The following is a 26630-nucleotide window of genomic DNA, read 5'->3' as shown; positions in this document are numbered from 1 at the left end:
ATTCCGACGCACAAAATTCCACGCATGCTCGGAATCAAGCAGAAGAGCCGCACTGGCTATTGAACTTAATTTCTCTCAGCTCGTCGTACGTGTTGTACACCACGGCGTTCTTGACGTTCGGAATTTCCGACAACATTTGTGTGACCGTGTGTATGCAAGACAAGTTTGAGCCAAAATCCGTTGGAAATAAATCCAGTTTTGTTGTCGGAATGTCCGATCTTGTGTACGCGGCATAAGAATAGATTCTGGTTTGAAGCCAAAGGATGAAAAGTATTCTTTATAGCATTTCTTCACACCTGCCTACGACTTTTGCACAGTACTGTATATATTCTTTAATGCACACTGTGATTACTATACTTGCTTTCATGGTCAAATAGGGTTTTACTTTCCCACTAACACTTCTGTTTACATTATTTGATTATGTTGCTGTGTTGTATTTGGATACTTTTCAATGTTATGAGATTGTGTCCATCTTGTACAGCTCCTGGTAGATATAAATATGCAGCTGTGATTGCTCATATCTTTAATAATATATAGCTGGGGTCTCCAAACTTTCTAAACAAAGGGCAGCTTACTGTCCTTCACACTTTAGGGGGGCCAGACTGACCAGTGAGAGTAGAAAATGCCCCAGCATCAGTGGGAGTAAAAAAAATGACATACAGTGGCTTGCGAAAGTATTCGGCCCCCTTGAACTTTTCAACCTTTTGCCACATTTCAGGCTTCAAACATAAAGATATAAAATTTTAATTTTTTGTGAAGAATCACCAACAAGTGGGACACAATTGTGAAGTGGAACGAAATCTATTGGATATTTTAAACTTTTTTAGCAATTAAAAAACTGAAAAGTGGTGCGTGCAAAATTATTCGGCCCCCTTACTTTCAGTGCAGCAAACTCACTCCAGAAGTTCAGCGAGGATCTCTGAATGATCCAATGTTGTCCTAAATGACTGATGGTGATAAATAGAATCCACCTGTGTGTAATCAAGTTTCTGTATAAATGCACCTGCTCTGTGATAGTCTCAGGGTTCTGTTGAAAGCGCAGAGAGCATCATGAAGACCAAGGAACACACCAGGCAGGTCCGTAATACTGTTGTGGAGAAGTTTAAAGCCGGATTTGGATACAAAAAGATTTCCCAAGCTTTAAACATCCCAAGGAGCACTGTGCAAGCGATCATTTTGAAATGGAAGGAGTATCAGACCACTGCAAATCTACCAAGACCTGGCTGTCCCTCTAAACTTTCAGCTCAGACAAGGAGAAGACTGATCAGAGATGCAGCCAAGAGGCCCATGATCACTCTGGATGAACTGCAGAGAACTACAGCTGAGGTGGGAGAGTCTGTCCATAGGACAACAATCAGTCGTACACTGCACAAATCTGGCCTTTATGGAAGAGTGGCAAGAAGAAAGCCATTTCTCAAAGATATCCATAAAAAGTCTCGTCTAAAGTTTGCCACAAGCCACCTGGGAGACACACCAAACATGTGGAAGAAGGTGCTCTGGTCCGATGAAACCAAAATCGAACTTTTTGGCCACAATGCAAAACGATATGTTTGGCGTAAAAGCAACACAGCTCATCACACTCAACACACCATCCCCACCGTGAAACATGGTGGTGGCAGCATCATGGTTTGGGCCTGCTTTTCTTCAGCAGGGACAGGGAAGATGGTTAAAATTGAGGGGAAGATGGATGCAGCCAAATACAGGACCATTCTGGATGAAAACCTGTTGGAGTCTGCAAAAGACCTGAAACTGGGACGGAGATTTATCTTCCAACAAGACAATGATCCCAAACATACAGCAAAATCTACAAAGGAATGGTTCACAAATAAACGTATCCAGGTGTTAGAATGGCCAAGTCAAAGTCCAGACCTGAATCCAATCGAGAATCTGTGGAAAGAGCTGATAACTGCTGTTCACAAACGCTCTCCATCCAACCTCACTGAGCTTGAGCTGTTTTGCAAGGAAGAATGGGCAAGAATTTCAGTCTCTCGATGTGCAAAACTGATAGAGACATACCCCAAGCGACTTGCAGCTGTAATCGCAGCAAAAGGTGGCTCTACAAAGTATTAAAGCAAGGGGGCCAAATAATTTTGCACGCCCCACTTTTCATTTTTTTTTATTAGTTAAAAAAGTTTCAAAAATCCAAAAGATTTCGTTCCACTTCACAATTGTGTCCCACTTGTTGGTGATTCTTCACAAAAAATTAAAATTTTATATCTTTATGTTTGAAGCCTGAAATGTGGCAAAAGGTTGAAAAGTTCAAGGGGGCCGAATACTTTCGCAAGCCACTGTAGTACATGTGGTCAGTGAGAGGGGGATTAGTGCCCCATAGTTGGTGTCAGTGGGACCAACCGTGCTCAAACATCGGTGTCAGTGGAAGGAATAGGGTCAATTTGTAGGTGTCAGTGGAAGGAATAGTGCCTCATTGTTGGTGTCATTGCGAAGAATAGTGACCCATTGTAGGTGTCAGTGGGAGGAATAGTGCCCCATTGTTGGTGTCAGTAGGATGAACAGTGCTCAAACATTGGTGTCAGTGGAAGGAATAGGGTCAATTCGTTGGTGTCAGTGGGGGAGGAATAGTGCCTCATTGTTGGCGCCATTGTGAGGAATTGTGCCCCATTGTTGGTGTCAGTGGGAGGAATAGCGCCCCATTGTTGGTGTCAGTGGGAGGAATAGCGCCCCATTGTTGGTGTCAGTGGGAGGAATAGCGACCCATTGTTGGTGTCAGTGGGAGGAATAGCGCCCCATTGTTGGTGTCAGTGGGAGGAATAGCGCCCCATTGTTGGTGTCAGTGGGAGGAATAGCGCCCCATTGTTGGTGTCAGTGGGAGGAATAGTGCCCCATCGTTGGTGTCAGTGGGAGGAATAGTGCCTCATTGTTGGTGTCAGTGGGAGGAATAGTGCCAAATTGTTGGTGTCATTACGAAGAATAGTGCCCCATTGTTGGTGTCAGTGGGAGTAATAGTCCATAGAGCCCCATTGTTGGTGTCATTGGGAGGAATAGTGCCCCCTTGTTGGTGTCTGTGGAAAAAATAGTGCTCTATTGTTGAGTGTCAGTGAAAGGAATAGTGCCCAATTGCTGGTGTCAGTGGGAGAATAGTGTCCTATCATGTCAGTTGGATGAATCACACTCCACTGTAACAAAACATTTTGTCTGATGTTCCATTTTAAAGCCCAACTCCAGGCTTTGTGCCTCGTCCTCCCTTCATTTGTCTCTCTCGTGGTGCCAACCTTGCAGTTTCTTTGCTTTTTGTTTTTTTTATATTTGCCCTTTCCAGAAGTCGTCAGGCTGCACATGTGGCATAGCAGGGTCCTCTTTACTGCTTCTCTAGACTGGGTGGTCCCCAGCTTGTATAAGGCAAATGACACTCCCCCAGGTTGCAGAGGCCATGCGGCACTCCCCCAGGTTGCAGAGGCCATGCGGCACTCCCCCAGGTTGCAGAGGCCATGCGGCACTCCCCCAGGTTGCAGAGGCCATGCGGCACACCCCCAGGTTGTGGAGGTTGTTTTAAACATTACAGTGCATCTCCACCCTAAACCCACTAAAGATTTGACATCACTTCTTTTCTGGGTGACAACATTGCAGGGAAAATGCCCCCCCCCCACACCCCACCATGTACAGTAGAAGCTTTACAAAAAACTTACAGAGACAAATAAGCACAGACAACAGGACTGAATACTACACATTTATTTACAACTAATATTTTTTATACAGAAATAAAATGATCTATTTAGATAGCTTTGCTCTTTTTTTTTTTCTTTACATAACTCTATACAAAGCAGTCATAACAAAAATGAAAATTTTGCTGCCCAGCAGGCTTAGCGCTCATACTTCTGGATGCCTCTAGGGGAGTCCCGAGTGACTCCATATCTTCTGCTGCCAGGTTCACTATGCAAAAGCTGTACACTGTACAACCGTTCACAATGGTGACGGCAGCAGCCAATACCCAGCGATGCTTTGCTCAGTATCGTATGTAAGGCTGATCATTCGTCCTGAATTTTATTTGGTAAGGCCAGCTCTGAACAAAGTATCAATGAGCACCGGTCAACTGTCCCAAGAGAGGAGACGTCTGCATGCTGTGTCCACTAGCACTATGCATGAAGGAGATAACAGGTCTTTAAAAGGATTCATCCATCTAAAAGGGTTACATCATTCTTTGTTAGCTGTTGCACCTGTTTATGTCTCTAGGGGGCGCCAATGGTGAGATCTTAAGTTCCCGGTTCCCCGTTTATGTAGTGACCTTGTTGGAGGGATCATACTCCCTCTGGTGGATATTTAAGGTATAGTTTATTATTAACTCCAGGGCTAGTTTTTACTTTTGACCCATGCTTAAAGACCCCATTTCAAATATATATATTTTTTTAAACCGACGTTTTCTGAGTAAATTACCCTTTGGAAGGCATTAGTGTCATCGCCTTGAAAGAGAAAAAGCGGCTATGGCCAGGTACCTTAGTGCCAAAGTTACTTTCTCCCAGTGTGCATGGCCGCAGGAACAAACTACAACTCCCATCATGCACTGAAAACTGTAGCTGGCAACTGGTGTGAAGTTGGATGGGCTTATCAGTCAAGGTTATGGTGGGCAGGACAGACCAGAAGCCTCCCGGCTTATCAATCAAACTCCACTAGGTTAGTGGTTGGGACAGATCAGAAGTCTGAGATGCCTGGGTTCTCCCACTACAATGAGTGGTGGCGACCTTTCCAAAAATTATAAAACATTTCTGCCCCGATTTCAGCTTTAAATATTCAATGGGAGCAGCAGTAATACTCAAAGGTGGGCTGGAGGACTCCAAGCCATTACCAGAAACCATGGTAGGGAGATCCCACAGCTAGTGTCCCTCAACCAGAAGATAGTGGGTGACTCAACCACCTAAAAAAATAATGTATTTGGGTGGACTGACTGACTCTAGAACAACAAAAAGCCAACTAAAATAAATAAAGGTTGGGTCTGCCTCGAATCCCTTTCTATTAAATGTTGGCACTAGAGGTAACTTCTAGAACAGATTGTGACTGACAGTGAATTTGGCGTGATCACATTTTGGCTCAAATGGCACAGTCTACAATGACTAGTATTGTCCTAAAAATTTACATTGCTGTTAGCTCATCGAAACTGCATGTAAATTCCTCCTCTGAAAATGGGGCTAAATTGAACGTTCAAAGGCTATATTCTCTGCGATTGAATGTGTCAATGGGGAGAATACTAATTCCTACTCTGAAAATGGGGCTAAATTGAACGTTCAAAGGCTTTATTCTCTGCGATTGAATGTGTCAATGGGGAGAATACTAATTCCTACTCTGAAAATGGGGCTAAATTGAACGTTCAAAGGCTTTATTCTCTGCGATTGAATGTGTCAATGGGGAGAATACCGCATTCTGACCACTAGATGGTGTTGAGTATTACAAGAAGCAAATGTGCTCCACAGCTCCATCTAGTGGACATAATGAATGTGTGAATGGGAACCGTTCCACATTATGTCCACTAGATGGAGCTGTGGAGCACCTTTGCTTCTTGTAATACTCAGCACCATCTAGTGGACATAATGTGGAACGGTTCCCATTCACACATTCAATCTGCAGAGAATATAGCCCGAGATCAATCAAATCCGTCCCATTCATACAGAATGAGTTCCGATTTATGGGCAGCAATACAACATTTTTTATAAATACTTCCCTTAAAGTTTCAAAGTGGCCTCTGGAGTTATTTAGGTGAGTGCGTATGCAAAACAGCGCACACACAGATAAGACTCTACCGTTCTGGCTTGTTACCAGTTTATATCTTTTCCAGCAAACCGCAGCTTCTGGAGGAACGACAAGCCCCTCCTGTGAGCCATTCTGGGATTTGTAGTTCCAGATGACTGCTTGTGGATCACCAAAGCCTGCTGAGGCCTCCATTTGCTTATTTTAAACATATCAGTCTTAATACTAAACTTTCTTTACACACAAAAAAAAAATAAAAAATAAAAAATAAAACTAAACTAAGTCAGCAATTTTGCAAAAATTCCCGATTTCTTTTCTCAGGTGGAGTTCAACCTGAGAGCAAAAGATCTGTCAGGTCAGTGAAGGGTTAAGAGCTTCGCAATGACATCCCCTCTAAGAGTGCGTCCCGACAGGTAAATCATACATGGGCTTTACATATATACAGATTGGGGGGGGGAGGGGCAATGTTTGAGGGAAGGCAATAGATTTTCAAAATGGCGGGTGGGCTTATTCACGTGTCATCCCCCCCCCCCCCCACACTTTCTTCAGAGGGGGTAGGAGATGGAGATTTATTGGCTGTTCAGTATTTTGGTACTTTGGTGTAATCTTCATTTTGAATCTTTCGGCAGAGGCACATGGAAAGGATCAATCCCATAAGCTGCAGGGAAGAAAAAAAAAAAAAGAAAAAAAGAATGCTGGATTAGACTCAAAGCGCCAAATAAAAGCATTACCAAAAAAAAGTGAATTTTTTTTTTTATTATTTTATATGAGTTTATTATTTTTTATTGTTATTAAATTATGTGAAAAGCATCAAACATGAATCAATTCACAAAGATTTATGCAAGAAAAAAAAAAAAACAGACTTTATTTTCAGGCATGGGACTGTAAACTTCAAATCTCACAGGACCCAGCTGAAAAAAAAACTCACTTTTTTTTTTTTTTAACCACTCAGCCTAGCGATGTGGGAACCAGAGCGATTCCAGCGCCGGTTCCCACATCGCATTTCTCCCACAGGCAGTTCACACCGCCCTCTGCGAACCGCTGCAGGTGTCAATTGCTTGGTTAATAACACCCCCAGATCGGTTCACAAATTCCAGTGCGAACTGAGGATTCGGACAGGAATCGGATCGCATAGGTGAGAACACCCATGTGATCCGATTCCAGTGCAGAGAAAAAAAAAAAAAAAAGTCCCTGCACCTTTTTTGTGCCAATCCAATGCGAGTTCAGCCATACAATTGTATAGCTGAACTCGCATTGCGCAGACATTGCGGCACCGCAGTGCGGGTGCGAATCACATGCAATGTCTGTGTTCACTATAGTGTGAACCCGGGCTTAAAGCAGAACCTTCAGTAATTTTTTCATCATTCCATCTATTCTGCCCTTGTTTTATGCTGCAGAAATCTCCCTACACTGAGTCAGACTGCATCCATTTTAACTGTGGGCAGCTGAAGCTGCTGCCTGTTCACTTCCTGGATTTACACAGACACACAAAGACAAACTCTTATGAGAGTGAGAGCTGTGCATGATGTCATAAGCCTAGGCTAATGACCAGACAAGAAATAGGAAGTGGGCTGTATAAGGTATTTACTGGCAGAAAAAAAAATGTTTTACTATCCAAATCTTCTGCCCTTGTTGTCGTTTTAACTTTGGATAGTAAAACATTATTTTTCTGCCAGTAAATCCCTTATACAGCCCACTTCCTGTTTCTTGTCTGATCATTAGCCTAGGCTTATAACATCATGCACAGCTCTCACTCTCACTCTTGTGAGAGTTTGCCAGGAAGGGAAGGGGGGATGAGTCATAAGAGGGCCAATGAGAGCTGCAGAGCTGGAGGTGTGTGTCTGTGTAAATCCAGGAAGTGAACAGGCAGCAGCTTCAGCTGCCCACAGTTAAAATGGCTGCAGCCAGACTCAATGGGGGGGAGATTTCTGCAGCATATTTGGCAAGTACAGAATCACAGTATATATAAAATAATATGCGACGTGGTTGGAGGGAAGCTTCAGAATTGAAAAGATGTTTTTATTAAAAATTATGTGAGCAGACCGCAGTTCCTCTTTAAGGTATCTGTGTGAAATCAAGCAGCGTAATCAAATCATAAATAACAATAATGTGACAGTGAATAATAAAAAAAAATAGTAGCTGCTATCACTCAAAGTGTTTTCACTCCACCTATAAAAAAAAATGCATAAATAATCAGTGCTGCGCTACTAAAAATACAATGTGCATAAACAATACAAAAAAACAATACAATGAGGACTAAATATTCCAGTCCATGAAAATGGATGAGTAAAACAGGTGACAGAAAACAATCCACATCAAATTTTTACAATTAAATGGAATTTTTATCTTTATAATTATTAATATTTTTTATTTAATTGGTATTTACATGGTCTTATTTGTCATAAGTTATGAATCGATGGCCGCAATGTTATATTATACAGTAAGTGGGCTTTTTTTTTTTTTTATGGGAGTGCACCTGGTTGTCAGGTGTCCCCTGAAAGGAAATCTGTATTTGTGCCTTCCTGTGTCACCGAGATCCCAGTAGTGGGAGGATTGATTAGCGGTTGCTGTGTTATACCAGCTTTAGACTCTATTTAACCACTTCAGCCCCAGAAGATTTTACCCCCTTCCAGACCAGAGCACTTTTTATAATTTGGCACTGTGTCGCTTTAACTGACACCTGCGCGGTCACGCAATGCTGTACCCCAAACTAAATATGCGTCCTTTTTTCCCCACAAATAGAGCTTTCTTTTGGTGGTATTTGATCACGTCCGTGGGTTTAATTTTTTGCGCTAAACAAAAAAAGAGTGACGATTTTGAAAAAAACAAAACAATATTTTTTACTTTTTTGCTATAATAAATATCCCCAAAAATGTTTTTTAAAAAAAAAATTTCTTCATCAGTTTAGGCCGATATATATTCTTCTACATATTTTTGGTAAAAAAAAAAAAAAAAAAAAAAAAATTGCAATAAGCGTATATTGTTTGGTTTGCGCAAAAGTTATAGTGTCTACAAACTATGGGAAAGATTTATGGCATTTTAATTAATATTTTTTTTTTACTAGTAATGCCGGTGATCTGCGATATTTAGCGGTATTGCAATATTGCGGCGGACAGATCGGACACATATGACACATTTTTGCGACCACTGACGTTTATACAGCGATCAGTGCTCTAAAAATGCGCTGATTACTGTGTAAATGTCACTGGTAGGGAAGGGGTTAACACTAGGGGGCAATCAAGGGGTTAATTGTGTGTTCCCTAGATGTGTTTTAACTGTATGGGGATAGGACTGACTGGGGGAGGAGATATATTGTTGTTCCTACTTAGTATATGTCTCTTCTCCCCTGACAGAACAGGGATTTGTGCGTTTACACACACACACACATACCCATATTGGCTCTCATGCACAGGATCACGCCCGCCGGGCACGCGCATCAGGTCCCCTGTTGTGCAGCGGTGGCGCACTCTCTGGCGGCTCTTAAAGGGGACAACGTACCCATATGAGGTTTCGCCCAGCAGAGCCATTCTGCTGACGTATATCGGCGTGAGCTGGTGTTCTGCCGAGAAGTGCCCGCGCATGCGCAGGACGGAGCCGCACTTCAGCTGATTTGACGATCAGCTGGAGTGACGTGACCAGGGCGCAAGCGCCCATCGTAGGAGGCATCTCTCCATGGGAGATACCATTTCACGGCCACAATTAAAACCTATACAAACAGCGGGGGGGGGTTGGAGACCATAGTTCTCACATTGTGCCTCGCTGTTGAGGGGCGGCTTTACAGTGTGCTGATGCTCCGGTTTTGACAGACAAAACTAGCTCTTCAATGCAGCCTCTAGCCCCCCTCCAGCAGCCGCGATGCCCAATCTGAGAACTACGGTTTCCCCCGCTGTTTGTATAGGTTTAAATTGTGCCTGTGAAATGGTATCTCCCATTGAGAGATGCCTCCTAAGATGTGTGCATGCGCCCTGGTTACGTCAGCCCAGCTGATTGGCAAATCAGCTGTTGTGCTGTTCCGTACGGCGCATGCGCAGTACATACCGGGCACTATTCGATGTGGGGGGCACTTCGGCAGAACACCGGTCGGCAAGCGGGTAAACAGCGGAGCGATGTCTCTAGTCTCAACCCTACTGAAGAAGTCTACGCCTTGACGAAACGCGTATAGGGCACGGAGCCCACGTGCTGACGTCACACCGTGGCTATCTAATTTGATTTGTATGCCTATACAGCTCGCACGGCTTATAGTGCTTTACTTGTGAGTAGGTTTGACTCATGTTTTATGGGAATAAATTGGTTTTAAAAATGGAGAGCACAAGATCTCGCCATTCTGTTTTTATACATATGCTGATCCACACTTGGAGAGCTTGTCAACCACTTAGAGGAAGTGTATGGAATTGAGGACTTCCGGTGTCAGCTTTGCGCCAGTCCCTTAGGATATCCCCAGAGGGGAACTGCTTCATTTGACCCGCTGGTGAGACGAGTCAAATTGTGAAGTGAGCAGCCTAATACAGAGGTGGAGGAGAGCCGAGCAGTTCATTTGGATCATCTTACACGAATGGTGGATTGTTATCTGTCACCTGTTTTACTCATCCTTTTTCATGGACTGGAATGTTTAGTTCATGTCTTCATTGTATTGTGTATGCACATTGTATTTTTAGTAGCGCAGCACTGATTATTTATGCCTCTTTAGTGCCGGTTCACACAGGGGCAACACGACTTACAGCCAGACTTTGCAAGGCAACTTGGAGGCGACTTCAGCGTGACTTTGAGCGACTTACAATGTGACTTCAAGTCGCATTCAGGACAGGCGACTTTGCCTGTGGCCAATCAGAGCTAATCAGCTCTTATGACATCATTGTTGTACCTGAGTAAATTATTTTCTTCTTCCTGTTAAGTCGCTTCACTATAGACGAGGATCCGACTTCAAGGCGACTTCCATTGAAATCTATGGGTACAAGTCGCCTAGAAGAAGTAGTACAGGAACCTTTTCTGAAGTCGGAGCGACTTCAGTAGTGTACAATAAGACGGCTCTCATTACCTATAATGGAATTTCTCATGTCGGGCGACTTGAGTCGAATCCCAAGTCGCTATAGTGTGAACCGGCACTTAAGGTGCGTTTCTATAAAATAAAACATAAACAAAAAATAAAAAGGGCAGACTCGATGGACTACTCAGTCTTTTTCCTGTGGTCACCTTCCTAGGTTTTGGAAAAAACAAAACGGGGGGCTGCTGATCCACTCTAATTGGCAACAGGTCAGTAACATGATTGGGTATATATTAAAAAAAAAAAAAAAAAAAAAAAGAAGAAGAAGAAGAAGAAGAAGAGCATCTTAGGGAGTCAGAACATCTCAGAAGTAATTCGATGTAAGGGGAGGGATTGGGATTTTTAAGGTGCAAAATAAATTGAAATAATGGGCTTTATTTACTAAAGGCAACTCCACTTTGCACTGCAAGTGCACTTGGAAGTAAAGTCGCTGTAGATCCGAGGGGGACATGCAAGGAAAATAAAAAACAACATTTTAGCTTGCACATGGATTGGATGATTAAATCAGCAGAGCTTCCCCTCGTTTAAGATCTTCCCCTCAGATTCAGAGCAACTGCACTTCCAAGTGCACTTACAGTGCAAAGTGGATTTATCTTTCGTAAATAACCCCCATTGTCAACTATAATGTATAAGAAATTTTTTATTTTAAAAAGCAAAACAAAACATTGTTAAAACATAACAATTGGCAAGTACAAATCATCAAGGATTTATGGATACAGCACTATAGAATGGAGTTCCCAACATGTTTCACCCACATGTCAGGCTTCTTCAGGGGATGCTGTCCAAATAGAGGTACAAGCCTTCTAGGTCTCTTGAAATGTTAATCAACTCACTACAAAAGGTCACAGGTGTCTATCTGCATCTGGAAAACCATGTGCTACAGGTGACCATAGGGGGCATTCAAGGACCAGAAAAAAAGTCCTGCAGTGGACTCAATATCGAGGGACAAACACTGTCTAAACAGGTTGATGCTTATTTCTAAGACTGGCGTTTGGTGACAGCCAGAGGCGTTGCTAGGGGGTGGCTTTTGGGGCTATAGCCCCAAATCTGGGGCCCATAGCCCAGAGTCTCTGCAGGGGTCATCAAGGGGAGGGGAGGCTCTCTGGGGACTCTGATATAATTGGGGGCTCTCTGGGGACCCTGATATAAGTGGGGGCTCTCTGGGGACCCTGATGCAAGGAGGAGGCTCTCTGGGGACCCTGATTTTAAGAGGGAGGCTCTCTGGGGACTCTAATGTAAGGGGGGCTCTCTGGGAACCCTGATGTAAGTAGGGGGCTCTCTGGGGACCCTGATGTAAGGGGGAGGCACTCTGAGGACCCTGATGTAAGGGGGAGGCTCTCTGGGGGACCCTGATGTAAGGGGGGGCTCTCTGGGGACCCTGATGTAAGGGGGAGGCTCTCTGGGGGACCCTGATGTAAGGGGGAGGCTCTCTGGGGGACCCTGATGTAAGTGGGGGGCTCTCTGGGGACCTTGATGTAAGTGGGGGGCTCTCTGGGGATATATACACACACACGTATATTGCTGTATATACATGTGTATGCCTGCCCAAGCATATGACTTTCTTTACTACGCTGCTATGGGCTCTAGCCCCAGATCTTTTGTAGACCTAGCAACGCCCCTGGTGACAGCATATATATGTCCCTGGGTTCCAGCAGCTTTTTTTTTTTTTTTAACTCAGAAGTAATGGGTAAACTGCAGTTTAGTACAGTTGTGTGTTTAATGTTATATACTTTGGAGTTGAGAACAGGAGAGTACAAAATCGGGTGCAGCTCTGAACAGAAACCAATCAGCTGCCAGTTTTTTTTTTTTTTGTCAAAGCCTTTTTGAACAATCTGAAGTTAGAAGCCTATTGGCTACCACGGCTGCACCAGATTTTGCACTTTCTAGTTCTAGTAAATCTCCCCCTTTGATTTATATGGTGGAAGTTGTGATAAACGAGGCTGCTGTGCATCATTCTGCCTGTAGGTGGCACTACATGCTTTACTAACTAGAACATGTGAAGGCATTTAAGGGTAGAGACAAAAAACAGCCTAATGCAATGTGCAGTAACTTACACATAACCAATCAGGAATCAGCTTTCAATGGGTCTGCTCCCCCAAGGTTACCGACTTCTGCCAAGAGACGAGCAAAACAAACTCGGCAGAGCCAGATCTAATCCTGAGCTGAGTTCAGATAACAAAGCTGGCTGTACAATCTGCAGTTTGATTGTACTATCTCTACAGAATGTCAGTTACATTTGCTAACTCTATGAAAGTTGAAGGCCCCCCCAGCCACCAGTTTTACTTACCTGAGCCCCTGTATTTCCGAGGGAAATACAGGGGCTCAGGCAAGTAAAATGGGGGGGCTGGTGACTGCCAGAAGTTTTTTCACCTTAATACATAGGATGCATTAAGGGGAAGAAACACGAAGGTTTACAACCCATTTAAGCTCATGGAGTGGCCTAGTCGGTCTCCAGACCTTAATCCTATAGAAAATTTATTGGGGGAGCTGAAACTTCGAGTTGCCAAGCGACAGCCAAGAAACCTTAAGGATTTAGAGAAGATCTGTATAGAAGAGTGGATCAAAATCCCTCCTGAGATGTGTGCAAACCTGGTCACCAACTACAAGAAACGTCTGACCTCTGTGATCGCCAACAAGGGTTTCTCCACCAAGTACTAAGTCATGTTTTACTTGGGGATCAAATACTTATTTTACTCACTGAACTGCAACTCAAATTTATAACATTTGTATTGTGTGTGTTTTCTGGATTTTTGGTTGATATTCTGTCTCTATCATTTAAAATACACCTATGATAAAAATGATAGACCCTTCATTTCTTTGTAAGTGGGAAAACTTACAAAATCTGCAGTGGATCGAATAATTATTTCCCCCACTGTAGCTACATGCATTCTAATGGAATAGTGTTTGACAAGAACACCTCTCCACCCGTCAACACAGAATGTAGATCAGACTAATTCTGATTGGAGTGTAACTTTCAGAAGTTGCTGGCATTCCCCCCCCCTCACTGTCAGGTGCTGAAACGCGTTCAGCGTGGGTTCACTTTCGGCTGTTTTGGAAACATCAGCGGCCTTACCTCGATAACAGCGACTCCCACACACACGCCCAGGATGATCCCCAGGTTGTCCTTCAGCCAGCTTTCCACTTGGACCTCGCAGCCCTGAGAGAGAAAAGAAGACATTTAGACAGGGCAGGGTGTGGCCGCGTTTCGCTATCGCTGTGTTCCGGAACACGGGTGCGGCATTATGTAAAAGATTCTGGCACAGCTTTCCCCTACATAGATACACCAAATATTTCAAACGTTTTTGTTGATCTGATAATTCTACAAGGTGGGGGGAAGACCTTCGTCCAAAAGAAAGCAAAATATAACAGCGCTGGGATAAAAGATACAATCCTGCTGCAGACTTGTAAACCCTCACGGTTTTTCACATTAAGGCATTGAGGTGAAAAACCTCCTGTACTGCAGCACCCCCCCAGAGCCCCCCTTTTTTTCTTACCTGAATCCGATCTTTCCAGCGACATGGACGAGCCCAGCGGCTCCAGCCGGTGTCTCAGGTCCTCATTGGATAGATTAGAAACACAGAAAGGGGGTTGCCCCTGGAATTGTATGGGCTGAGGGGTAAAAACAGATCTCGGAGTAACAAGCGTATGTAAAAAAAGTATATACAAAATTTATTGAGTACAGAAAATATACGAGTGTAAATTTATTTTACACAACATTGAAGTATCATAAAAACATATTAGATAATCACACTATATTGAGCTAGATTCTGAAACACATGATTGATCTTCATGGTAAGAGGTCAAAACGAGGTGCATGTACACAGAAGTCCCAACATGTTTCGGAATATATGTGTAATGTGTTCTATTAAAGATAGTTACTCCGTGAGTATTATCAGATTCGAAATGCCTGCACTGAAGAAGGCATTAAATATCTAAACTTATATTCCGAAACATGTTGGGACTTCTGTGTACATGCACCTCGTTTGACCTCTTACCATGAGAATAATCATGTGTTTCAGAATCTAGCTGTAATGTATCAATATAGTGTGATTATCTCATTTGTTTTTATGATACTTCAATGTTGTGTTAAATAAATTTACACTGGTATATTTTCTGTACTCAATAAATTTTGTATATACGTTTTTTTACATACGCTTGTTATTCCTATATGTGGTCTTTCCCCTCAGCCCATACAATCCCAAGGGCAACCCCCTTTTTGTGTTTCTTCTCTGTAATTTGGGATGCGCCTCAGTATTCCAGTTTCATATCCATAGGTGGCTCCGTATCTTTTTCCTCACTGGATAGATTGATCGCAGCGGGAGCCATTGGCTCCTACTGCGGTCAATCAAATCCAGTGACACGGGAGTCAGGGTCGGGACCGAGTCCTGCTGTCTGTGTCAATGGACACAGCAGCAGGACTCGTGAGCGCGCCCGCACAGGTACCCCCATGGGAAGCACTTCTTTGTGGGGGAACTCGAGAAGAGGAGGGGCCAGGAGCGCCACGGGGGGGACCCCAGAAAAGGAGGAACCCTTGCATAGAGGTGGTAAGTACATGTTTGTTATTTAAAAAAAGAATAAGCTTTACAATCACTTTAAAGCCATATGAAACCCAAAAGCAAATTTTAAAATAATTGTAACGTCTAATTTATTTGATTTTTAAAAAAAATAACAAATGTTATACTTACCTCCTCTGTGCAGTTGGTTTTGCACAGAGCAGCCCCGATCCTCCTCTTCTCAGGTCCCTCTTTGCAGCTCCGGGCTCCTCCCTCCCATCGAGTGCCACCTCACCCAGCAGCTCTCTATGGGGGTTATCCAAGCTGAGCTGCGTGTATCCATTCAGACACGGAGCCCTGACCCGGCCCCTCCCCTCTCTCCCCTGATTGGCTGACTGACTTTGATTGACAGCCGCGGGAGCCAATGGCACCGCTGCTGTGTCTCAGCCAATCAGGAGGAAAGTCCCAGACAACTTAGACATTCATGGACATTGCTGCAGAGAAGGGGCTCAGGTAAGAATTGTTGGGGGGGGGGAGGGGGGGTGCTGGGGGAGCTGCTACACACAGAAGGCTTTTTTTGCATTAAAGCGGTTGTATACCTGCTGTCTTTTTTTTTTTTTTTCTACACCTGCAAGGGAAAAGGCATAATGAGCTAGTATGCACCGCATACTTGCTCATTATGAGATACTTACCTTAGAACGAGGAGCCGGCATCTCCCCTGGTCCACGCCGAGGGAGCTGACATCTCCCCTCGGCGTGTCTTCCGGGTATCGTGGCTCCGGCGCTGTGAGTGGCCGGAGCCGCGATGTAGTCACTCCCGCGCATGCACGTGGGAGACTTCTGCCCGGCAAGCTCCGGAGTTTGCCGGGCTGTCAGCCAAGAATCCCCTGTGCGCATGCGCCGCTGCAGTCAGCGGCTCATTGCGAGGGGAATATCTCCTAAACCTTACAGGTTTAGGAGATATTATAGGCTTACCTGTAGGTAAAAGTTACAAATAAAGGTATACAACCACTTTAAGATAAAAAACCTTCTACTTTTACAACCACTTTAAGGCCTTATGCACACAGGGGGCAAAAAAACAAAACAAAAAAAAAAAAACGAACTGCAAAGCCAGTACTGATGCCAGGAAAAAGATGCATTAAAAAAAAACCAAAGAATGCGCTTTTAGAAGTGAAAAAAGAAAAGTGTGTGAGTGTGGCGCTGTCCCAGAGTTGTAAAAGAAATGTCTGCATATATACAATTATATCCAAAGTGTCACGTGTGTATTCCTTTAAGTGAAATAAGTATGGCAGTTATTACCACTCCTGTGGGTTAAAGTGACTGGTGATTTAAACATAAGAAGCATAAATGAGTGCAATAAATCGCATCCAAGGTGTCTAGTGCTATATTCCCTCAAAAGGAAAAAACAGTATTAAACACTGCTGAGAGCATGAAGTGGTCTGTGTCTAAACACTAGAAAACACAAAGTTGCAATAAATACATCACACGTGACATGCAAAAAATTCTAAAGTGTCTGGTGCTAAATAAATAAATATTAAAATATTGCTCTACAAACGTTGCAAATAACAAAGTGACAAGTGCCCTATAGAGGTCACTCTGAGAAATACAAAACACATGTGCCATGCAAATGGTTCTATGATAATAAACAGTTCATAGGGTATGTGCCCGGTGCACTATAAGTGAAAAAAGGCGTCCGTTGTGGGATTCCTCAAAGCACACAACAGGTGTTAATCCAGTGCTGGTGTCTCGCGTTGTGATTGTGCAGAGACTCACCAGCTGTATGTCCCCTGCAGGGGTAACGATTAGTCACAAAGAGGTACATCTTTGTTAGCATTGTACACCGCTCATTTTTTCCACTACAACGTGAGTACCCTTTTTATCTGACCTAATAAATAGTGTTTTTAAACGGTTTCACACTATGGAATCCTTTCTTCTTATGTCCTTATGATACCATCCTGGTCCTGGTCTTGCCAAGTACTTCTGCACAGTGGCACATACTGTGACTACTCGTTACCCCTGCAGGGGATATACAGCTGGTGAGTCTCCGCACAATCACAACGCGAGACACCAGCACTGGATTAACACTTGTTGTGTGCTTTGAGGAATCCCACAAAGGACGCCTTTTTTCACTTATAGTGCACCGGGCACATACCCATATGAACTGTTTATTATCATAGAACCATTTGCATGGCACGTGTGTTTTGTATTTCTCAGAGTGACCTCTATAGGGCACTTGTCACTTTGTTATTTGCAACGTTTGTAGAGCAATATTTTAATATTTATTTATTTAGCACTAGACACTTTAGAATTTTTTGCATGTCACGTGTGATGTATTTATTGCAACTTTGTGTTTTCTAGTGTTTAGACACAGACCGCTTCATGCTCTCAGCAGTGTTTAATACTGTTTTTTCTTTTGAGGGAATATAGCACTAGACACCTTGGATGCGATTTATTGCACTCATTTATGCTTCTTATGTTTAAATCACCAGTCACTTTAACCCACAGGAGTGGTAATAACTGCCATACTTATTTCACTTAAAGGAATACACACGTGACACTTTGGATATAATTGTATATATGCAGACATTTCTTTTACAACTCTGGGACAGCGCCACACTCACACACTTTTCTTTTTTTCACTTTTTCCGCTCATTCCACCCCCCGTGGAGTCAGCGTATGTGAGGGCAGCAGTCTATCAATTTAGGAATATACTTCCCACCTAGGCTTCTAATTACACCCATTAGCGCGGACTCCCTATTTCTTCTGCGCTTTTAGAAGCGTTTTGCATTGGCGTTAATGCATGCTTATTTTAAAGAGCATAATCCCTCTTCTATTTTCCACTCCCAAACCACATAACTACAGCTTAAAAACTCTTGACACAGTGTAATGCTGTATATAGCATTCATCTGGTAATCCAGCCAGCAAGTCTGTGTTTCAAAAGCTCAAGCTCTCCAGCAGAATGCATCAGTTTACATGTATGAGATAAACCACTTAACACTGGCATTGGTGATCACAACAATCAGCTTTTATTTATGTAAAACCTTTATACCAAAAAGGAGAAAAAAAAAATGGTTTGCTGTAACCGATTATAAAGTGTGAGCTGCAGTTTGGCTTCAAATTGTTAGTGTATCTGAATCTGCTAACGCATTAAACACTCCCCACCCCCCCCCAGACTGAAAATGCTGCTGTTCAGAGGTGTGTCTGTTGCTCCTTCATCCAGAGTGGGGGGCGCTCCAATACAGGAGATGTGTTACTGGCCAGATCAGCAGGTGAAAACAGAGGGAAAAAAGCCTAAAAAAAAGAAAACAAATGCAGCCACCACATCTAATGATTGGTAAGCTGCAATAGGTTACATTTTTGGTTTTGGGTTTAATATCGCTTTAATAACAGAGAGTTTGTTCACTGGACATACTTTTTTTTTTTTTAGAATTTATTGCAGACGAAGAGCCACATTCTAAAAGTGACGCAAATAAAAACGACTTATTTGTTGCACGAGTTGTTAATCTGAATCAGTCGCAATGTTTTCTTGGCGTTTCCCAGTATATCAACTGACAGCGGGATAGAAGTAACCCACAACCAGATCTATGTGACCATGGGAGGGGTCCTAAAAATTCGTTTATCCCACATCTAGTATAAAAGGGCCCCCAGTCCCGAACGGCCCTTGTGCAGTTGTACGGTCTGCATGCTTGGTAGGTCTCTCCTCGGGGGTCACTTACTTCCTGATGGAGGCTTGACGTGTTGGCGTTACAGAAACCATAAGTATTGTTAGTATTCATAACACAGGAGCAGGGGAAGATGTCCGTTTGGTTGCTGACATTTGGGTTCTTGGTCCAGTTCTGGTAGCTCTTCCAGCCGCAACATTTGAGCTATAACCAAAATGAAAGAAGATTGTTCATGAAGTCAAATAAAGTAATCCATATATAGTGCGTAACGTGAAGGAGGACCTGCACTCAAATAATAACAAACACCATGTCTTAGATCGGGGGTCTCCAGACTTCAGAACGAGGGCCACATTTTATATTTTACAAATATTTGATGAAAAAAATCCCCACCAGAATGTCCCTTAAAATCCAAGTCCCTCTTACAACAGGGTCCCCCCTTACATCCATGTCCTCGTCAGTATCCCTTTTACATCCATGTCCTCATCAGTATCCCTTTTACATCCATGTCCTCATCAGTATCCCTTTTACATCAGGGGCCCCGGCAGAGTCCCCCTTACCTCAGGGGCCCCGGCAGAGTCCCCCCTTACCTCAGGGGCCCCGGCAGAGTCCCCCTTACCTCAGGGGCCCCGGCAGAGTCCCTCTAACCTCAGGGCCCCGGCAGAGTCCCCCTTACCTCAGGGGCCCCGGCAGAGTCCCCCTTACCTCAGGGGCCCCGGCAGAGTCCCTCTTACCTCAGGGGCCCTGGGAGAGTCCCTCCTCACCTCAGGGTCTCCAGCAGGTTCCTTCTCACCTCAGGGTTCCCCCTTACATCCATGCTCCTCCCCCTTGCATCAGGGTCCCCATTAGAGTCAGTCTTATATCAGGTCCCCACACTTACATCCATGCCCTGGTCAGAATCCCTCTTACATCAGGGTCCCACCATTACATTAGGGTCCCCATCAGAGTCCTGCCTTGCATCAGAAACAGAGACCATAGGCAGCCTCTACTGACCCTGATCCTCAATCAGTGCACTCAAATATTAACAAAAACGATGTCTTAGATCAGGGGTCTCCAGAATTCAGAACGAGGGCCACATTTTATATTTTACAAATATTTGATGAATAAAATCCCCATCAGAATGTCCCTTACATCCAAGTCCCTCTTACATCAGGGTCCCCCCTTACATCCATGTCCTCGTCGGTATCCCTTTTACATCAGGATCTCCAAAAGGCCTCCCCCTGTATCAAGATCTCCAAAAGGCCTCCCCTTGTATCAGGGTCCCCAGCAGAGTCCCTCTTACCTCAGGGCCCCCAGCAGAGTCCCTCTTACCTCAGGGCCCCCAGCAGAGTCCCTCTTACCTCAGGGCCCCCAGCAGAGTCCCTCTTACCTCAGGGCCCCCAGCAGAGTCCCTCTTACCTCAGGGCCCCCAGCAGAGTCCCTCTTACCTCAGGGCCCCCAGCAGAGTCCCTCTTACCTCAGGGCCCCCAGCAGAGTCCCTCTTACCTCAGGGCCCCCAGCAGAGTCCCTCTTACCTCAGGGCCCCCAGCAGAGTCCCTCTTACCTCAGGGCCCCCAGCAGAGTCCCTCTTACCTCAGGGCCCCCAGCAGAGTCCCTCTTACCTCAGGGCCCCCAGCAGAGTCCCTCTTACCTCAGGGTCCCCAGCAGAGTCCCTCTTACCTCAGGGCCCCCAGCAGAGTCCCTCTTACCTCAGGGCCCCCAGCAGAGTCCCTCTTACCTCAGGGCCCTCAGCAGAGTTCCTCTTACCTCAGGGCCCCCAGCAGAGTCCCTCTTTCCTCAGGGTCCCCAGCAGAGTCCCTCTTACCTCAGGGTCCCCAGCAGAGTCCCTCTTACCTCGGGGTCCCCAGCAGAGGGACCCTGAGGTATTATACAGCCCCCCTACTAACCGTAGTTGGGGGCTGGATAAGATCTTGTAGAGGGATGGATGTGGCCTTTACTATTAAGACTCCTTGACTCTGTATTGGGGGACCCAGATCTAAGAAGGGACTCTGGTGTGTGAGGGACTCAGATGGGAACCCTGATATAAAGTTGGACTTTATTGGGAACACGGATTTAAGGGGATATTTGGATATAAGGGGGACTCTGATGGGGACACTGCTGTAAGGGAGGATTCTAATGGGGACCCTGATGTAAGGGGGGGCGGACTTGGATATAAGGGTGACTCTGATGGGGAAGCGGATGTAAAACAGAATCTAATGGGGATCCTGATGTAAGGGGGTGGAAGGATCACTCTAATGTGGATATTTCTAGGCCTGAAAATAATTGTAAAATATACAATGTGGCCTTCATACTAAGGCTCGGTTCACACTGCTGCTACCTGAAAGTTGTGCTACTTACTGTGCAATTTCGCCAGGCGACTTCAGTGCAACTTTAACCACTTAAGGAGCGCCCCGTGTACATATACTGCGGCAGGGCGGCCCTTTAGTGTGAAATCTCTTCCATCGGCTCGTGGGGGAGGGGTTTAGCGCACGCCACCAGACCTGTGTTTCCGCTGTGATTGGAAAAGCGGAAGCTAATCAGCGTGGCCGGTGGCCAGCGGCCACCCACAATCGTTCAGGGGAATGACAGAACGGTGGTCTGCCTATGTGAACTAGGCAGACCATCGTTCTGTCAGCGAGGGAGAGAGAGATCTGCGATTCCTGCTTATCAGGAACACAGATAAGTGTCTATTCCTCTAATCAGTCCATCCCCCACACAGTAAGAAACTGGGAACAACACAGTTAACCATTTGATCGCCCCTGATGTTACCCCCTTCCCTGCCAGTGTCATTTTTACAGTAACAGTGGATTTTTTTTGTTAGCACTGATCACTGTATTGGTGTCACTGGTCCCCAAAAAGTGTCACTTTGTGTCAGATTTGTCCGCCGCAATGTCACAGTTCCGCTAAAAATTGCTAATCACTGCCATTACTAGTAAAAATAATTTTTTTTTTTTTTTTTAAAGTCCATAAATCTATCCCATAGTTTGTAGACACTATAACTTTTGTGCAAACCAATCAATATACGCTTATTGGGATTTATTTTTTTACCAAAAATATGTAGCAGATTACATATTGGCCTAAATTTATGAAGAAATTAGATTTTTTACATTTTTTTTATTGGATGCGTTTTATAGCAGAAAATTCAGAATTGTCTGTCTTTTTTTGTTTATAGCACAAAAAAATTAAAAATTAAAAACCACCAAAGGAAAACTATTTGTGGGGGAAAAAAAATATCAATTTTATTTGGGAACAGTTTCGCACAATAGCGCAACTGTCAGGTAAAGTAACACAGTGCCTTATCGCAAAAATGGCCTGGTCAGGAAGAGGGTAAAACCTTCAAGAGCTGAAGTGGTTAACCACTTAAGGACCAGCCACCGTCGTTTTACATTGGTACTTTGAAGTTAAATATCGTTGTTATGGCAGCAGCTAACCATAACCCCAGCTGCCATAACCCCAATATTTTTTTTAAAGCGGTGGGCGGCTGGCTTTCAGATAAAAGTGGTCTCACCACTAGATCACTTTTATTGGTGGCGGGAGAGGGCCCCCTCTTCCCGCCGCGCTCCGGTTGTCACCGCCGCTTACTGGAGCCGTCGGTAGCGGCGGAGACGATCGCGTCCTCTCCCCTCACTGCCCGGATGCAGAGTGAGGGGAAGATGGCCCCCACTCAGCTCCATAGCATTGGATAGCGGAAGCCACGTCAAACATCACTTCCGCCCCAATGCTCTTAAATGAAAAAAAAAAAAATTATTATCCAAAAAAGACATTCATTTATTTTTTTATTGCATTTTAGTGTAAATATGAGATGTGAGGTCTTTTTGACCCCGGATCTCATATTTAAGGAGGTCCTGTCATACTTTTTTTTTTCTATTACAAGGGATGTTTACATTCCAAACAGAGGCACATTGACATCTCAAAGCTGCAGTCTAAGAGCTATTTTTTTTTTGTGAATTAAAGGCAATTTTTTTTTTTTTTTTTGTTTTTTAGAGGAGTGGGGAGAGATTAGAAGGCTTGTCAGGTTTTTATTGTGTGTGCTCGTGTTAAAGTGGTTGTAAAACCTTTACAACCACTTTAACCCACAGGTAAGCCTAGATTAAGGCTTACCTGTAGGTGCTTGAACTATCTCCCAGACCTGCACGGTCTAGGAGATATTTGCAAATCGCGCAGGGCAATTTTTTTCTGCGCATGCGCCGGAGTTAGAAAGGGCACACGCGGGAGTGACGTCACGCGCCGTCACGCGACTCCGGCCAGTCACAGAGCCGAAGTTTGCGGCCCCGGAAGGAAGAGGGGTGTTGAATGGACGCTCGCTACTAGCGAGGAAGATGGGGGCATCGCGGGCTTCTCCTGCAGGTAAGTGTCACATAATGGACTACTATGCAATGCATAGTAGCCCATTATGTGACACTTACCTGCAGGAGAAGCAGGTACTGGGCTACTATGCAATGCAATGCATAGTAGCCCAGTATGCTTTACCTTTGCAGGGAAACAAAGAGGAAGTAACACCCATCAGGGTTTACTTCCTCTTTAAGGAGATTCCCCCTCTCTATTTGGCCTGTTTACCATTATCACTAAAAATGAATGTAAAAGAAAACCCCAAATTTTGGGTTGTCCCCAAAAAAGTAATAGAACAAATCTTCCAATGGGGACACTAGTTCTGGTGTCACCAAGGATTTCCCTTAAATTGCAGGTATTTCCTCTCACTTCCTGTTTGGCTATGGGACAGGAAGTGAAGGTAAATCTCCACAATGGGACACAGATGGCGAAAAAAAAAAATTGACAGGGGTTATAACCCTCTCTTATTCTATCCAAAATGCAAAAAAAAAAAAAAAAAAAAAAGATTTGCCTATAGTTTGAGTTATAGTTCTACTTTAACTCTCAGCTTGCATGTGATCACCATTTCCCAGCTGGGATCACATGATCAGGGACAGCACCGATCTGTTCCAGATAGTCAATGGGGATCAGAACGGTCAGAAAGCCGCATCCACTAGTAGTTCCTGAATGGGAAACTTAAATGACCACTTTCTCTGCAGAGGTGCAAAGGAACAATAATCTACAACTCACAGGCAGGAAACAGTTAAAGCACAAATGATATAGATATATACCAGTAGTAATGTGGACACACTTAGCAGATTAGTCTATAAAATGGAAATGTCAATCAGGCTGGCACTTCTTTTACACTCACACTGTACTGGATATAGTCCCATGTGATCTCCGCATTGTTGTGGTTCCCATTCTCCCCTTGGTTGTAGTTCACAATCAAATCGTCAATGATGGTGGACATCTCATTTTTAAGCTGAAAGAAAAAGGACATAAAGCAAGTGAAGCAATTTTTTTGCCATTATGTGACACGAAGCAAAAATATCGGACATTGAAACTTCAATTGGGCGCAAATTCAGGCAATTCACACTGAGCACAGGATTACAACAGCATCAGCAGATTCGATCAGCAAAAAAACGGCATTCCAAAATTCCCAGCAAATCAAGGCACCTATGGTTATATGCAAATCTTAACTTTTCCTGAAAAAAAAGTCTGTCCCCACCCCCTTATCAACCCTGAGTCTCCCTATTGGTCCTTCAATATTATGTGGTGTCTTAGTGGCCAACGGGGAAGGTTAGAAAGCAGAACCAAAAGGAGCCAAGCTCAATTTTTGGTGCTAATGGGAGGAATAGAAGAACCCCATTGTTGGTGTCAGCAAAAGAAGAACCCCATTGTTGGTGTCAGCAAAAGAAGAACCCCATTGTTGGTGTCAGCGAAAGAAGAACCCCATTGTTGGTGTCAGCGAAAGAATAGAAGAACCTCATTGTTGGTGTCAGCAAAAGAATAGAAGAACCTCATTGTTGGTATCAGTGGGAAACAAAGTGCCCCATCGTTGGGGGTCACTGGGAAAAACAGTGTCTCATCATTGGTGTCAGTGGGAGGTATAATGCTCCATTATTGGTGTCAATGGGAGGAATAGTGCCTCATCATTGGTGTCAGTGGGAGAAATAGTGCCCCATCATTGGTGTCAGTGGGAGGAATAGTGCCTCATCATTGGTGTCACTGGGTGGAACAGTGCCCCGTAACATCACTGGGACTAACAGCACCTCGAAGGACAGGATTAAGGCTAAGCATCACATCTAGCCCCATGGGCCACAGTTTACAGTCCACTGCTGTACAGCATTGCACCCACGATCAGGTGCAGTGCACAGGCTCTTGCAGTGTCTACCCCCAGGTCCATAGATAGGTAAGCCCCCCTGTGTTATGGGACTGGAGACAGCTAGACAACAAATGTAGCAACGTTACTGCTCTGTCCACTCTGTCGAGTCTGTCCGCCATGATGGTAGATGGGACTTGTAGTATTTGTAATTGATGGATCCTTGACCTTGGTGGTTTGGGCAAAGCTAGATAAAAAATACAACAAGATTCCACATCCAGAAGCACCCACACGATTCAGGTAAGGGTGTGGGTGTGGGTTTGGGGGTATACCACCATGTTTCACCCTAAATATAGGTGTAACATAAAACATTGTATAAAGGTGGACTAAGCCTTTAAACCGCTTTTGTAGTATGAAAGGTTCATGATGAATATAGAAGATCTATTGTGTGCTTTACAAAGTGGCGTTTATTGGGATCTAGCGTGTCAACACATCAAACTAGTTACAACGTGACTTAAAACCACAACGATAATCCACACAAACAGCAAAATGTTCCTGTTCCTATTCTACAGTATAGTACAGGCCGCTTCCCTTCTCCTTCTTACAATGGAAGGTCCCATGAGATGATGTCATAGTACAAAGACATCGTCTATATACCATCCATTGTTTTGGTGGAGGAAGCCGCTGGAATAAACAAGGACATCAATCTGTTGTCTCTAGCATGAGCGCTTCCAAAAACTTTTAGGTATTTTCTGCCTGAATGCATTTCTAAAAGTAGAAATAAATGAGCAAAGTGCATGAAACTGCCACAACCAGCTAAACTTCGGCAACAAAAAAAAAAAAACGTTAATTTAACCACTTGAAAACAGGGCACTTTTACCCCCTTCCTGCCCAGGCCAATTTTCAGCTTTCAGCGCTGTCGCACTTTTAATGACAATTGCGCGGTCATACAACACTGTACCCATACAAAATTATCATTTTTTTGACCACCACTGGATTTTTAATTTTTTGCTAAAAATAAATGAAAAAAAAAAAAGACTTAAAATTCTGCATTCAGTATATCTGGTCTCCCACAGTACACATATCATGGAAATGCAAATATTTTAGTAACTATAAACGGCTAAATACCTTTTCTCATCAGCAGTATATAGCAGTCTTGTGACTTCTATCAGTGTCTGGTTAAAGCTTGTAGGAGAAGTTTTCATTCTACTCTGACTGTCCTATGAGGCTGCAGGACCCCTGACCCTCTGTCTGGACAGTGCCAATTGGCCCTGTGCTGATCACATGCACCCTTCCAAGTAAGAATAAAACACTTTCTAGCAATACACACCAAACTGAGCATGTGCAGAGCGACTCCAAAGGCTCTGTCTTATCAGGAGATGGATTGGGGACAGTGGAAGAAGGGGGGGATCAGAGAAGACAGGATCAAACAGCATTTTTACACAATACAGAGGTTAAACCCCTTAGGTTCCACAGTGAGTATAACAAGCATGCTTTACTGCATATACAGACTGATTTTACTTTTGTGGCTTTAGTAACACTTAAAGCATGTGCACAGTGAACTTTTATCATTTTTTATTTCATTTTAGTTTGCTTACCTGATCTCTCTGGAAGTAAATGAAGACGCCAACGGCT

General features: G+C 44.1%; 1 protein-coding gene across 1 annotated transcript; it reads right to left on the bottom strand.

Moving 5' to 3' along the window:
- Positions 1-3672: 3672 nt before the first annotated feature.
- On the bottom strand, positions 3673-26630 carry CD82 (CD82 molecule; the record flags this gene model as incomplete). The annotated part of the gene is given in 5 exon segments (XM_073604165.1): positions 3673-6352; positions 13809-13892; positions 18944-19093; positions 24045-24155; positions 26594-26630. Coding segments are annotated over 5 exon segments (460 nt in total), but the record flags the coding sequence as incomplete, so codon positions are not given.

Source organism: Aquarana catesbeiana, linkage group LG11, assembly GCF_042186555.1.
Source record: "Aquarana catesbeiana isolate 2022-GZ linkage group LG11, ASM4218655v1, whole genome shotgun sequence".
NCBI lineage: Eukaryota > Metazoa > Chordata > Amphibia > Anura > Ranidae > Aquarana > Aquarana catesbeiana.
The sequence above is the reverse complement of the archived record's forward strand: the minus strand, read 5'-3'. Positions and strand labels throughout refer to the sequence as shown.